The sequence below is a fragment of the Phodopus roborovskii genome, unplaced genomic scaffold, assembly GCF_943737965.1.
Source record: "Phodopus roborovskii unplaced genomic scaffold, PHOROB, whole genome shotgun sequence".
Lineage (NCBI taxonomy): Eukaryota > Metazoa > Chordata > Mammalia > Rodentia > Cricetidae > Phodopus > Phodopus roborovskii.
The window spans coordinates 8,867,603-8,882,571 of record NW_026125506.1 but is presented as its reverse complement, the minus strand read 5'-3'; the positions used below and the strand labels follow the sequence as shown (position 1 = coordinate 8,882,571).

General features: G+C 54.6%; 1 protein-coding gene across 1 annotated transcript in view; it reads right to left on the bottom strand.

The window, feature by feature from the left end:
• Rbm19 (RNA binding motif protein 19) overlaps positions 1 to 13,773 on the bottom strand; it is an 82,368-nt gene extending 68,595 nt beyond the window's left edge. Inside the window, exons 1-12 of the mRNA XM_051176551.1 lie at positions 13,610 to 13,773; positions 12,262 to 12,444; positions 11,256 to 11,375; positions 11,046 to 11,084; positions 10,718 to 10,916; positions 8,938 to 9,200; positions 7,754 to 7,834; positions 7,120 to 7,198; positions 6,163 to 6,234; positions 5,205 to 5,405; positions 2,120 to 2,250; positions 188 to 306 (exon numbers count right to left, since the gene is read on the bottom strand). Of these exons, the coding sequence (XP_051032508.1) occupies positions 188 to 306; positions 2,120 to 2,250; positions 5,205 to 5,405; positions 6,163 to 6,234; positions 7,120 to 7,198; positions 7,754 to 7,834; positions 8,938 to 9,200; positions 10,718 to 10,916; positions 11,046 to 11,084; positions 11,256 to 11,375; positions 12,262 to 12,444; positions 13,610 to 13,645 (1,523 nt within the window). The 5' untranslated portion in view covers positions 13,646 to 13,773. The remainder of the gene's footprint in view (positions 1 to 187; positions 307 to 2,119; positions 2,251 to 5,204; positions 5,406 to 6,162; positions 6,235 to 7,119; positions 7,199 to 7,753; positions 7,835 to 8,937; positions 9,201 to 10,717; positions 10,917 to 11,045; positions 11,085 to 11,255; positions 11,376 to 12,261; positions 12,445 to 13,609) is intronic.
• Between the last annotated feature and the right edge of the window lie 1,196 nt (positions 13,774 to 14,969).

Genomic DNA, 14,969 nt, shown 5'->3' with positions numbered 1-14,969 from the left:
CACATCTTATGATGCACTGTGCTGTAGGTGATGGGGAGATGCTGCTTCTGCTCCCCGCATCCTGCAGACGGGAAGACTGAGGCCCTGAAAAGGCATGGACTCGGAACACCAAGAAGAGGGAAAGATGGGGCCAAGGGCAGCGGACCCTGGGACTGGGGCTCAGCAGCCTCTGTGGGTTGATTAGGACCTGGAACTGTTGGCTTTATCCATGGCCTCCTTCTTCTTCTTGTAAGAGGATCCCGGGGTATCTGCGTCCTGGCTGGCTTCCTTCTTGATGGTGGAAGGAAGGACATGGAGCATCCTGCCCTGGAGGGAATGGAAGGAGGATGTAAACACAGGCCCCGCCCTCTGGTGGCTAAAAGGGAAATGGCCCCCAAAGGGAGTGGCGCTATTAGGCGGTAAGGTTTTGCTGGAGTAGGTGTGGCCTTGTTGGAGGAAATGTGTCACTGTGGGGGTGGGCTAAAGCTTCCCTGTGTGACATTCAGTCTACTTCCTGCTGCTTATCAACATGTAGCAGCCAGCTCCTTCTCCAGCAACATGTTTGTCTGCACACCTCCAAGCTCCCCACCATGAAAATAATGAACTAAACTCCTGAAACTCAAAGCTGTCACCGCAATTAAATGTTTTCCTTAGAAGAATTGCCATTGTCTGGCCAGGTTATGGTGGCGCACGCCTTTAATCTCAGCACCTGGGAGACAGAGACAGGTGGATCTCTGTGAGTTCAAGGCCAGCCTGGTCTACCGAGCGAGTTCTAGGACAGGCTCCAAAGCTACAGAGAAACCATATCTTGGGAGTGTGTGTGTGTGGGGGGGGGGGGGGAGTCGCATGGTCGTGGTGTCTCTTCACAGCATTAGAAACCCTAAGACACCACCTCTGATCACAAGTGGGCTAGAACCACATCTAGGCTCATATATGTTTGGTCTCCAGTTTGTGGAACTATTTGGGAAGGATTAGGAAGTGTGGCCTTGTTGGAGGCGGGCTTTGAGGTTCCAAAAGCCCACACCATTTCCAACTAGCTTTCTCTGCCTCATGCTCGTGGATGGAGATGTGGGCACTCAGCTACTGCCTGCTGTCACGTTCCCAACATGATGGTCACAGACTTACACTCTGAAACTGTAAGCCCCCAATAAACTTTCTTCATAAGTTTAGGAATCCATGTGACACAGGGACCTGTCATTGTAGTGAGGCCAAGTGACACCAGTGCATGCAGGAAACATTGTTCGTGTTTAAGAAAAGATTTAACTTTAGTTATGGACACGTGTGTATGTCCAAGCCCGAGCCCACATATGTGCACCATATGTGTCTGGTGCAATCAGAGGCCGGCAGAAGGTGTTAGATTTTCTGGAGCTGGAATTATAGGTGATTGTGTATGGTCTGACATAACTACTAGGAACTGAACTTTGGTTCTCTGGAAGAGCAGCAAATGTCCATCTTTTCTGATCTCTTTTTGTTGTTGTTCCCCTGCTTATGAGACAGAGTATCACTGTATAACCCCGGCTGGCCTTGAACTCACGGAGATGCACCTGCTTTTGCCTCCTGAGTGCTGTGGGCCCAGGAAGTGCTCTTAACTGCTGAGCCATCATCTCTCCCGCTCTGGAAACTATTTCCTTTACAAAGACAGCTGCAGCTCCTCAGCCCCATCCTGTCCTATCTGTTCCTACACAGGGAGAGAACGCGAGGCCTACACAGGTGGGCACAGGGCTTGTCTGATAACAATGACATCTATAAACCAGGAACAAACAAGCCCATCAGGCAGCCTGGGACTCGGGCAGGTGTGTTGTACAAACTACCTATTGCCAAGAGCAGATAGCTTGAGGTGTTTGCGGTTACCATGGCTACCACGCTTCCCACCTCACCCTTTGCCAAGAATTGTTTCAGGAGGCAGAGGGCACGTTTTTCACTGGACACATTTCTATAAGTGCCCAGTGGCAAATGGAAAGTCCAGACCCTGGCCTTTAGAAATTCCACCCTCTCAAAGTTCACCGGAGGTGACAGCATGGCAAGTCACTGTGGGCGCTAAGGCCTGGAATGTATGTGCGCGCGCACAAGCACATACTCGTGCAGGTCCCCCCCCCCACCTGTTTCCTTGAACCCAGCAGTCCGACCAGTCCAAACTTACCTGGAATACCTGCCCATCCACCTCAGCATAGGCTTTCACCGCGTGCTCAGGGAACATGAAGGTGACGAAGGCAAAGCCCTTGGGCTTCTTGGTCAGGCTGTCAATGGGATAGTGGAGTTCTGACAGGGGACCTGGAGATGGGGGAAACGCCAGTCAGCTGTGATCCAGAGCCCTGGTGCTGCGCCCTGGCCAGGCAAGGGTCTGGACTGGTGAGATCAACAACCCAGGCGGCTGGGTCCCACAGAACAGCAAGTGCCAGTCAGTTTACCGGCCCAGCGTTAAAGGCACTGTGAGTGTCCATCTTCAGGAGAGGTGTGGGCTATAACTTCACTCTGCTACCTGCTCTACATGTGGCTTTCTCTTGTCCCTATACAGACACATCACTTAACACACAGGGGCCCGTTTCCTCACCTATAAAATACCACAAGTTCCCTGGCTCACAGGACAGGTGTGGGGTGAGCTGTGCTAACGTGAGTGTAGCCAACAGTGCCTCCTACAGGTGGTGACACGTGAGCACCCTGACATCACCACAGATCCGGGTGGTGCTTCCCACTCTGAACACAGGGCATGATCACGTCCTTACCATGAGCCCCTATCTTCCCAAGAGGACATCCACAGTCTAGACAGTCCCTCCCCTGTCCAGTCTGGTGTCAGGCAGGAGGTGGGAGGGTCTGGCTGGCTGTGCACACACTGGGAGATTTCACCACCTTGCCTCCTCTCGGGTCCCCGTTTCCGAGCCTCCACACCCAGACTGTCCTTGGAAGACCTAGCGCAGGCATGCTTAAATCGTCACAGTCTCAGCTCCATTTAGAGCCCTGCTGCCCTCTGTGCAGTAACCCTAACCCCATGGGCAAACACAGCCCTGTGCCCAGACGACTTACTGGTAGGTAAGTTTTCAGCCTAAGAAACTACAACAGGTCAGCCGTCTCTGTGGGTTTCTGTAGCCTGGTCTTGACCCCATGTTCTTATCATTCCTCCCTCTCTGCATCTGGATTTCTGGAGTTCAGCTCAGTGTTTAGCTGTGGGTATCTGCTTCTGTTTCCATCAGTTACTAGATGAGGGCTCTATGATGGCAGATAAGTTAGTCATCAACCTCATTATCAGGGAAAGGCATTTAAGGTAGCCTTTCCACTGTTGCTCAGATTGTTAGTTGGGGTCATCCTTGTAGGTCTCTGGACATTTCTCTAGAGTCAGTTTTCTCTTCAAACCTACAATGGCTCCCTCTATTATGGTAGCTCTTTTTTTTCCCCTCTAGTCTATCTGTCCACCGACTCAATCTTCCTGGTCCCACATGTTCTCCTCTCCTCCCCTTCTCTTTCTCCTAACTCCCTCTCCACTCACTGCTCCCCCCCCCCACTCCCAGTATGCTCAGGAGATCTTATTCCTTTTCCCCTTCTGTGAGGGACCTTGTATGAATCTCTTAGGTTGCTCCCGGGGAGCTCATGGACCCCCAGACTGAGAGCTGGGAAACCAGCATTGGACCGACTCAGACTCCCTGAACGTGGGTCTCAGTTAGAAGGCCTGGGCAGTCTAAGGGACCTCTGACAGTGGAACCAGGATGTATCCCTGGTACACGAAAGGACTTTGGGAGCACATTCCCCATGGAGGGATACTCCCTTAGCCTAGAGGCAGGAGGGAGGGCCTAGTCCCTACTCCAAACGACTTGACAGATTTTGATGATCCCTCCTGGAAGGCATTGCCCTCCCTATGGAGTGGGGGGTTGGGGTGGGATGGGAGGGAGGGAGAGGGAACTGGGACCGATGCATAAAATAAGAAAAATATGTGTGTGTGTGTGCGTGTGTGTGTGTAAAAACTACAACAGCAGCAACAGTAGTAGGTACAGTTCCTCTGCACTGGGGTGTAGTTTGGTGACCAAGTGCTTGCCTGGTACATGCAAGACCCTAGGTCTAGTCCCAGCACTACTAGGAATGAAGTTAGCTCTGGGAGGGACTAACCAACAGTCCCCAGGACAGAACACAAAGGACATAGTGGTGGGGTGGGTGGCCCATGAAAAGAGGGTGGAGTAGATGGCCATGGCCAACTAGCTGAGACAGCTCAAAGTGGCTTCAGAGACGCCAGGGGAGCACATGTAGAGGGCTGTTAACCTTTCCCCTGTGAACTCTTCAAGCTCAGGGGTACCTTTTCCCCTTGAGACAGGGTCTCACCATGTAGACCAGGCTGGCCTGGAACTCACAGAGATCCACCAGCCTCTGCCTCCTGAGTGCTGGGATCAAAGGCTGGAGGGGTGTGCCTCTGGGCCCGGGCATAGTTGATGCATCTATTTATAAGGGCCTGAGATGCAGGCTTCTGAGGAGACGCGTCCTTTGCCCAGAAGCGCCCACCCTGGGGTAAGCACAGAGGAGAGAACAGTAGAGCAGGGAGCTAGGAGCTGGTAGGACCAGGGCCGATGTGCTGGGCTTGGCTCCTTTATCTGCTGATGGGTATTCCTGCTTCCTGCCGATTGTAATTAAACTCCTGACTGCTTGATGTGCATTGCTGCACCTGAATCCTCCTTTAGTAAAAAAGCAAGAACCAGGTTGAGGCTGGAGGAGGCCTATGGTTCCCTTTAACAACAGCATCAGGCACCCCCCCCCAAAAAAAAAAAAAAAAAAAAAAAAAAAAAACAGCCTCATGCTGGGTGCCTTTAATCCAAGGAGGCAGAGGCAGGCAGATCTCTGAGTTCTAGGCCAGTCTGGTCTACAAAATGAGTTCCAGGCCAGGCAGGGCTACACAGAGAAACCCTGTCTTAGAAGAAAAAAAGGTATCGTAGTACATGCTAGTAATACCTGCACTAAGGAGGCTGAGGCAGGAGGATTGCTGGCAATTCAAGGCCAGCCTGAGCTATATAGCAAGATTTTGTTTCTAAATCAAAAAGGATTCCGACAGCCAGGTGCCTTAGTGTCTAGTAAGGCCAGGACCACAGTGTGGACAGCCTGAGGGAGACCCCACTCTCCCCTCCGCCCCTCTGCCCCACATTCTGAGAGAACAGAGACCGTCCACACGGCAGAGGCGCTGGCTTTCCACAGAGGAGCCTCTAGCTGACGGATGCAGAAACCACCCAGGACCAAGCGGAGGGAGCACCCACCGTAGGCAGAGAACAGCTTCTCCAAGTCTTCCTCGGAGCTGGTGTAGGACAGGTTCCGCACAAAGAGCCTCCCAGAGTCGGCCAGGTCCTCCTCCTCCTCCTGCTCCCCGAGTGTGCGGCCCTGCCAGGGTGTGGAGCTGCTCTTTGGGGGGCAATGGGCCCTGGGGGCCTTCTCCCTGAAGACCTCGATATAGCGTCCACCTGCATGAAGACAGGGGCCATGGCTGTGGGAGCCTGAGGGTGGCCGAGCCTCCCGAGGGTCCCGTTAGCCTCTGCTCTGGGCTGCTCAGAGCCTGCGGTCTCTATGTATGTTCTTGTCTGCGGCAGGCTGTAGCGCAGCGTGCAGCTGGATCCACTGGGATCTTGCTCACCTTGGCAGTGCTGCCGCAGCCCTAAGGAGCTTGCATGGAGTCAGCAGCCGGGTTCTGGGGCCTCCCCATCCCCCATTGGCTGACCTGCCTTGGGAAGGCTTTGCATGGCAATCCAACCTGGGACATCGGGAGAGCGAACCATTGCACGAACAACACACACCAGGTGCCCATTCCACTTCAGCCGGCACCCATCCTCCTCCCCCACTCAGTGCTCCATCAGAAACTCCCAGCCTCCCTCAGTGCGACTCTTCTGTCAACGGCCCTGCCCTGTTATCTGAGGCACTTGACCATGCCAGGATGGGTAAGGATGTGTCCTCCCAAGTCCGACATGTCACGGGCTGTTCTCAAGAGCCAGAGCTGAGGCCAGCACAGCCCGCTCCTCGTCATGTCACTCAGGTGAATGACATTGTGTGTCCACTTCTCCCATCTCCCTGTATTCATCTGCGGCTTCTCAAGGAGAGGGGAGGGGCGGCCGGGACGACTGTGGACTCTCTGCCCCCTGCTGGGTCCCAGGGCCCAGAAGCACCTCAGCTCCACTGAGCGCAGTCAACAGAGGGATGACCCTCACTGGTGTCGCACGCCCTTACCCATGTATTCCCGGTTGCACTTGAGAGCCTTCTTTACTTCTTCTTCGCTGCTGAGATCCACGAAGACATAGCCTGAGAGAGGGCAGAGACAAGGAGAGTCATAGGCAGAGCCTCCAGGACAGACAACCCCACACCCCAGCAGCTTCAGACCATAGGGCTGGCTGTGAAAATGGACATGTGAATCCCAGGAATGAACAGCACGGCCTTCCTGTTCTGGAACATCCTCTAGAAGTGTCAGTAAAGGCCCCTTTACTGAGCCCCCTTCACCCCCAATGCCCCCTTCAGGGTTAAAGGTGAGAAATGGCTTGATAAGATGTGATAAAGCCAAGAGGAGCTCTGGGTAAGAAAGTGACTGGACTACCCCTAATGCAAGGGCACTTTATCGCTCAGTGCTCTGCCCAGGTGGCCTTTTCCTGCCAAGGACCCCTCACAGGATTCCTACACCACAGGGCCTTGGTGTGGCTCTGTGCAATGCAGCTACCTTCCTGCAGCTGCATCTCAAACAGTCTCCTGGCCTGGCTGCAGGGAGGCCCCACAGGCGCTGGCCTCCCCCAGCTCCAACTCTGGCTGATCACTAGACTCTCTGCCTTATGACAGCCCAATCCAGTGCGCTGAGGCCGGGAGACCCTGGCTGACCAGAGTGCAATCCTGGGAAGATGTGGCCCAAGGCCACGCCACATACACTCAACGAGATAGAACTGCCCTCTGTCAGACACGGCCCTGGACAGTGCAGCCAACCCTGGACCCGTTCACATCTACCGACCCAGCATGTGAGTCTGTCGGTGTAATGGAGCTGAGCGGGAGGGACACACAGCTGGAAAGGAGCCACTGTACCAGGTCACCAGACACAGAGAGCCTGTCTATGCAGATGAACTATACGGAACTGAGGGCAACAGACGGCAAAAAAGAAACGGGTATCCCTAGGGCAGCCTCAGTGCGGTGGCTTCTCCGCCTCACCTGTTTTGTTCCCATGAGCATTCCTCACTATTCGAATGGCCACTGGCTTCAGGGGCGCCAGGAACTCTCTAACGTTTTTCTGGAAGGGGAAAAAAAAAATGTGTTTTCCCTTCTTCTTCGTTTTTTTAACAAGTGACATATTTCATTGGACAATCAACAATTTGCACTCAAACAGTTAACAATTATCTAACGTTTTCTCTTGGGATTCCAAACACTTGTCAACCCAATCAAGGACACAGTTCAGTGGCCGAGTGCTTGCCCCCAGATCCTCAAAACAGAAATTAAGTTCCTGATAACTGCTCTCGCCACGCCTGTTAGGTCAGCATTAACATCATGGATCTGGCTTAGTTTTCTCTTTCGTGGGGTTTGACCTGAGTTCCTCATGCCTGCACAGCAAGCACTCTGTCCACTGAGCTATCTCTCCATCCCCATGGCCCCTCCCTTTTAAACAGTGAGCCTGTCCGCCCGCCCTGGCACCAATGCTATGGAATGACATCCTTCACACTGCCACCCCTCTCCTTCCCATGTTGGCGCCTGGGATACTTCTCGCAGCCTCCACGCCCACTTCTAGCGCGTGGCTTCACCTGGCCCTGCCCCCCCCCACCTCTCCTCACCGTCTTCAGTGAACACACACCTCAGTGACATTGAACGGGGCTCCCCGGAGCTTCACGGTGTAGGGGGTGGTGGGCTCCTTCTGGCTGGCTGGCTTCTCTACCTGAGGGATCACAAAGAGAAGACAGTTGTGGGGAATACCTGATACTCACACGGCAGGTGGCGGCGGGGACAGAGCTGCAAGGGACACCTGCTGCTGAGGGAGCTGGACAAGGGTGGACCAGGCAGCTGCAGGGTCTTTACAGGCCCTGAGATGAGGGCTGCACGCAGAGCCTGGCAAGCCATCGGCAGGCATACCAACAGAGGCCTTGGCCCCAGGGAAAAACAAGACATAGCGCGGAGGCTGAGCTTGCCCTGTGCCACACCACACGCTGCTCAACACTTCCGGTGCACAGTTCCACAGGGAGCTGAGATCGGGCCCAGAGTTCTGGAGTTCCAACTCCACCACTCGGGGTTTCTCCTCTGAAGTTCGAACCCGTCCTTACTGGAACTCTTTTTCCTGACCTAGCAATGTGTACCCCGGCTTCCTTCACCACAAGAACCCCAAGGGCTGAAGGACGCATGCAGGCTGACTACACCACAGCTGTCCTCACGAATCTGAATGACCCATCCCTGGCACCATAGGGGGACACATGCCATGGGGCGAGGGGGAGATTAGAGGCTTGTGGGGTGGAGGCACGTCACCCAGGGGTGGCAGGTACTGAGGCTCAGTGCTGCAATGTGAGCTCCGCACTGCCGCGTGACCCGGACAGGGCATGCTGCTTTGAACCGGGAGCGAATGAGATGAGGCGTGGAGGCCTCTCTCCCTGTCGCTGAAGAGCAAAGAGCAGGGCAGGAGATGGGATGGCCCTGGGGGCCGTCACGTGGGTGAGCCACTGGCCCCCCAAGGCCCGCTTCCTCACCTGTGCAGAGCCCAGCCCCCATGCAGTCAGCCCTCCCTGACCTCATCTGTCAGGAGCTTCCTCACACCTACCCATCTTCTTCTAAACACCTGGCAGGACCGAGCTAGCTCATCAACCCCAGCAACAGGCAGCCTCCCCACCCACTTCAGGGACCTAGGCTGCAAGACCCCCACCCTGTGGGCACGTGGCCTTCCCTCCCAGTCAGTCCCCGAGGGAAGGGCTAGTGACCCTGCTGACGCAGGGCTAGTGACCCTGCTGACGCAGGCCCAGCCTCTCCCTCAGCCCTCACAGATGACGCACACACCTTGCCAGCTGCTTCCCGAGGTCTCCGGCTCCCAGGAGCGGCTTCCCGGCTCCCACTCTCCTGCTGGGCTGGGGAGGCAGGCGAGCCCTCCTCTTCCTCAGCCTCACTGCCTTCCTCACAGTTCACCGCCTCGTCTTCACTGTCTTCTTCGTCGTCCTCCTCCTCGGAGGACACCTCGGCCCGCTGCACCATCTTGGATTTCAGGTAGTCCATGTCGGACAGCTCCTTCTGTGTGGCTGCCTTTGGCTGCAGGCCTTGTTCCTCTGGAGACACAGAAGGTCAGCAACCTTGGTGAGCAGAGACAACACGGCCGCCATGGCCATGGGCCCGCACACAAATCGACGCCACACTGACTTTGCATGTCCTTCCACCCTGCCCACGACACATGGAGATGTCGCTCCGTTCACTGCCCTGGCCCTTTCCAGCCCTCCCTCCCCCGTAACATTCAGCTATGTATGTGTCCGTGTGTGGGTGTGTGCACGTGAGTGCAGTGCCTGTAGAGGCCAGATGAGGGCACCAGATCCCCTTGGGCTGGAGTTACAGGCAAAGGTGAGCCACTGTGAGGGTGCGGGGAACTGAACTCAGATCTTCTGGGTGAGGGGTAAGTTTACTCAACTGTTGAGCCGATCTCCCTCGCTCGCTCCCCGAGATCTCCCCTGTATGTTCGTCTTTGGACAAAAGTAAAATGACACACACGACACAGCTCATGGCAGAGGCCACTATCATCTAGTGGTTCAGCAAATTCCACCGAGTGTCGGGTGCAGTCCTTGTCAGATACGAGGCTTCTGCGCGTGTCTGTGTCGGACCCCTGCCACTGTGCCCTTTACTCTTGGTGTCCCTGGTGAAGAGTACAGTTAACACTAATGTACAAGGGACACCTGGTGTGACACACTCCAATGCCAAGGTTTGGGGAAAGGACGCAGGAAAGGGAAGCCTGCCTGAGCAGAGGAGGGCAGCCCTCCCTTACACTGTGGCCCTGTGAGGACACTGAGGAGCTATGGCGTTGTTCAGCACCCTCCAGTGGTTTCCGGTGCTCAGAGTGCAGTTCCAACTGCCTTCCCCTGGCTCCCTCGGCTCTAACCTGTACCCAGGCTGTGCTTCTCCAGCTCGGGGCTGTCCTCTCCTCTGAGCCTCTGCCTCTCCACCCTCAGTCCCACAGTCCTCAGCGCAGAAAAGACTTAACCAGGCTGAGCTGAGTCAGTCCACATCCTCACCGATAAACCACAACTCCTACGGCAGACTGTAGCACTTAGGGCCCATGTCCTGTGCTCTGATTGGCTACTTACCAGCCACAGCAGGGCCCATGGGGAGAAGACGCCTCACCACTATCCCCTAGAGCTGCAGGAGCCCTTCCAGGAAGCCTTCCCACACCCTGTCCTGCCTCCTTGGCACACCTGCCACCACACAAGTTCAACTGGGAACTACCTGCCTCTGTCCCTCTGCTCTTACTGGGAGGCCCACTCTACAGACACAGGGACTGATGGGGTCTTTTCTCACTGCTGTGTTCACAGCCCCCAAATCTGTGCCTGGCACAGCGCACATGCTCAGTGAGTATGAGCTGAGTGAGGTGACCAGATCTGTCTGGGGGAGACACGCCTGTGGGTGGGCTGCTCATCCCCCAGAGATGGCTGGAGGGAACCTGGCTGTCCCTTTCCTCTGTCACCAGACAGCGTCACACAAAGTGTCCTTTGTGTGCTCGTGCCAAGCATGTCTTGCTTGTGCCCATCAGGTCAGGGCCAGGCAAAGGTTTATGTGTACCCAGGGTGAGGTGCACACTCACCTTCAGGTCCCTCTCCAGCCGGCTCCTCCTCACTTTCCTGTCCTGAGTCGGAGTCGGAGTCGAAGTTCAGGTAGTCACTTGATGGCTTGCTCTTTGCTCTTGGGAGCTCAGCGTCCAAAGCATCGTTTGCCCATGTGGCCACCTGGGTCCTCTTCTGGTGAATGGACAGGAACTCCTGGAACTCAGCATCTTTCTTCAGCTGTGACCGTGCAGCCAGGTGGGAGAGGCAGAGGCGGAGAGGTGAGGCAGAGGTTTGGGAGGCCCAGTTCTCCGGCCCTCCAGCCCCTCAACCTTCACAGCCCTCCCTCTCCACGCACGGAACACTCACCTTCTCCAGGTCACCGGGCACCTTTTTCTTCCTGTCATCCTGAGAGTGGAAGGCAGACAGGGTCACAGAGATGATGGCGCAGAGAAGACACAGTGAACTGCCCTGGACGCACCACCCTCCAAAACCTTCAAACTCAAAACTTCCAACTCCCTCCCAGCTAGAGACCGCCCTGCCAACACCGGGCACAGGGATGTGGCAGTGCCTACATACTTTTTTAGTGTCTGAGGGAATAGAGTCTTGTGACGGCTGCTTGGGCTGGTTTGGCTTCTGAGCATGTTTGCTCCAGGCTCGGGGTTTCGCTGGGTCTCCAAAGGACTTGCAGAATTCCACCTGTATGGGAAAGAGAGCTGGCATCCACAGCTGCTACCATACCCACACACATATGCGCACTCCAGCTCCAGGAGCATAGGCTTCCCAGAATGCAGTGCTCACTGACTAGCTGAGTGAGTACATCAAAGCCAGTCACCCAACCTAGACATTGCCCTCCAAAAAGTCTTTCTGGCTGCTGCCATTTACAGAGGGACCAGCTCTGCCTGCCATGCCCCAGTAGAAGGGGACAGGGAATGCTACTGCTCCCTCTGCTCAGACCAAAAGGGTAAAGCAGAGATTGGGTGACCCAGGAAGCAGAGACAGAGCCCGGGGCACATGGGGATTGGGAGTTCACATTCAACTCCTAGGCTAACAAAGGATGTCCGGGAGGGGCCATCTGCCTGTCACAGGGCAACAGGGAGTGATGGCCGTCAGGGTGACAGGCAAGCTTTGTCACAGCAGAAAACAAGCCCAGGGTAACAGGGACAGCAGAGTGGACCACGGGAAAACAGGGTCCACACATGACCTGATGTATCCCTCAGCTCTGGCACCTCAGATACGCACTCAGAGGCAGTCTTTGGGAGGACACTCCCATGAGCCACCCCCAGACATCCCAGGCTGTGACTGGTCAGCAAACCACTTTATCCCAGTGACCCTCTATCCCTTTACAAGGAGCTGTTTCTATCCATTCTGCCATAATTATAATGTGTTCAGGGTACAGAGGTCAAACAGCAAAGGAAAAGTGTCACGAGAGTGAAAAGCTTTAGTTCATCAGACACCATGGAGACGGCCCAGGGGACAGTTGGCAGACTCTCACGCCATGACGCTGGGGTACTTGAAAGCTTGTATAGCCCTGAGGTGAGGCAAACTCTCTATGGAAGGCAGGATGAGACTCCCTCAGACTCACCGTGATCCGGGACGTGTCAATAAAACTCCGGTTGAAATGGCTCAGTGCCGCCTGGGCCTCCTCCTCTGACTTGAACCCTATAAAGCCGAACTTTCGGAACTTGCCGTCTTTGGTGAACTTGAGGCTGCAATCGGTCAGGGTGCCGAAGGCAGCAAATAGCTGCCGGAAGCGCTCTTCCTTCATCTAGGACAGAGGGGCACAATGAGAGGAGCTGGGGACCCCCAGAGCAAAGGGACAGACAAGCCGGGAGTCTGGAGGTCCTGGAAGGTGTCCTGAGATGAGAATTTGGCAACATGTACGTTTTTAGGGCAGCCAGGTCCCGGCTCAGAGCTGATACCAGCTGAGCACTCACAAGCAGGTTATTCCCTTCTCAGATGAGGAAACGGGACCCCTGGGCACCTCAAATGCTCTCTTCCTCATCCCGTCCTGTGGCGGTATCTTTCTTGCACAAATAAAGTCTGCCTGGGGGTCAGGGAATGGAGCTTGCCATTAGCTAACCAGAGAGGCCTAGCACAGACATCCTGTGAACCAGGATAACCTGAAGGACTGGACCACCTTGTCTTGGCAAGGTTTGCAGTCACTATTTTTTGGGGTCCTGGGCACCCATTTTGTATGTTACTTCCTGCCTGTCTGTACAGACCTCCAGACACGTATGGGTAGCTCTGACCCCCCCCCCACCCAAGGACAACCTTCAAAGCAATACAGAGAAACCCTGTCAAAAAAACAAAAAACCAAACCCAAACAAAACAATACTGTTTCAACTACTTTACCAAGGAAGTAATGGGAAATTAACATGCTATTACTATAATATGGCTAACAAGTCCCACAGTGTAGACTGCTGGCTCCTACCAGATGTTTGTGTGTGGCTCTGGGAGAATGGTTTTAACTTGTGGTTCTTGCCCTCCCCCGCCCCCCCCTTGAGGGATGCCTATCAGTTATCCTGCAGGTCAGATAATTAGATTACAATCATAACAGCAGTAACATTACAGTTATGAAGTAGCAACAAAAATAATTTTATGGTTGGGGGGCACCGCAATGTGAGGAACTGTATTAAAGGGTCGCAGCATTAGGAATGCTGATAACAGTGGGCTGGGCCCACGTCAATCACTCACTCATCAATGTCGCCCGGAGGGAGCAGGGCTTTCCGGTTGAGGTGGCAATAATCAATGGTGATGATTATGGCGGTAACAACCACTTTTCCCGCTCTCCAGCAGTCAGAACAGGGTCCCGTCCCATTGGGTTCCCGACCTCCCTAGTCCTGCTTCAGGTTTAAAAATCCCTCCATCCCTTCGCCTCATTTTCCGGACGCCGCCCTCACTTCCGGACCCCTCCCCCGGCTCCTGCTCACCCCATTAGGGAGGTTCTTCACGATCAGTCGCGACATGGCTCCCAGGTCCTCCTCGCTTCTGATTCACGCAGCCCGCGACAGCGAGGCCAACTTCCCACAACTTTCACGCCACCTCACTGGGCGCCGCCATCTTTGGCGAGTCACGTGGGCCCCGCCTGGTTCCGCCCGGAAGTGGGTGTGGCCTCAGTGGCTCTTCTCCAGGGAAGTCACGCCCTCAAGAGGGTGGGGGGAGGACAGAGCGCTTGCATTCTGCGCAGGCGCAATTTCTCCTCCGGGTCCTGGAGACGCCAATGCTCGGCAGGGCCGGCAGGGGGCGCCAGTGGCCGATGCCTGCAGGATGACAGCTGAGAAAGAGGAGGGAGTTTTGCTTAAGAAAAACTTTTTCTTCACCCTACCTGCCCAGGTGGCACTCGCTGCACTCGCGAGGCAGAGGTTGGCGGTGCTCGAGGCCAGCCTGGTATACACAGCAAGATCTCTAGCTGTTACACAGAAAAACCCTGTCCACCTGGTTAATCTCGTGATCAAATTTAGGTCAGCAAAGTCAAATTTGACCTAGGTCAAATTTAGGTCAGGTAGAGAAACTGAGGCTGAGAGAAACTGCTAGGCACTGGCATGAGTACTGACAGCCTGTTCCCAGGGTGTGAGTGTTGTCAATAACAGCCTTGTTTTGCAGGCAGGTGAACCTCGGACCTGATGAGTGGTGCAATTTGATTCAAGCCAGGTAGGTTCTAAGTAGAAAGGCAGAGATTAGAACCCAGAGCCCTATGGAGAGTATCAATAGCGTCAACTGCAATTCTACAGGCATCCTATGCTCTCTGGGGGGCTTTTAACACCTCATGTGCCAGCCCCGGGGGCTCGGTTCTTGGCCAGACTTGCCTCTGTGGGCTTTATGCCTGCTGCAGTTAGTTGGGTTTTATCCTAGGGCCCAAGGGGGTCTTCAGATCTTAACATGTTGTTCCAATGCCTTCCGGAACTTTCTCTGGACCTACTCTTGGGCAAGGGATCTTGTAGATGGAGACCCCTGTTTTCCCTCCAGAAAGGGCAAAATTTATTATCGTTACCCACTCCCAGTGACTCCCCAAAAGCCTTTGGGATTTTCTTATAAAAGACATTTCACCCCACCTTCCCATGTCCTTTGCAGTTACTGTTGGCAGGTTTATTAAGATAGAGTTCACACGCCACACAATTTACTCATTTAAAGTCTGATTCTGGTTGGCAACATGGCTCCTAGGGTAAAGGGACTTGCAGCCAAACCTGTACACACACATACACCTTCAGGAATGTTCTAAAATATCGCTGCCAGGAACATATTCAGCTGATTTCCAAACTATAGCCAGGCAGCCGTCTTGTTCCACGTTTT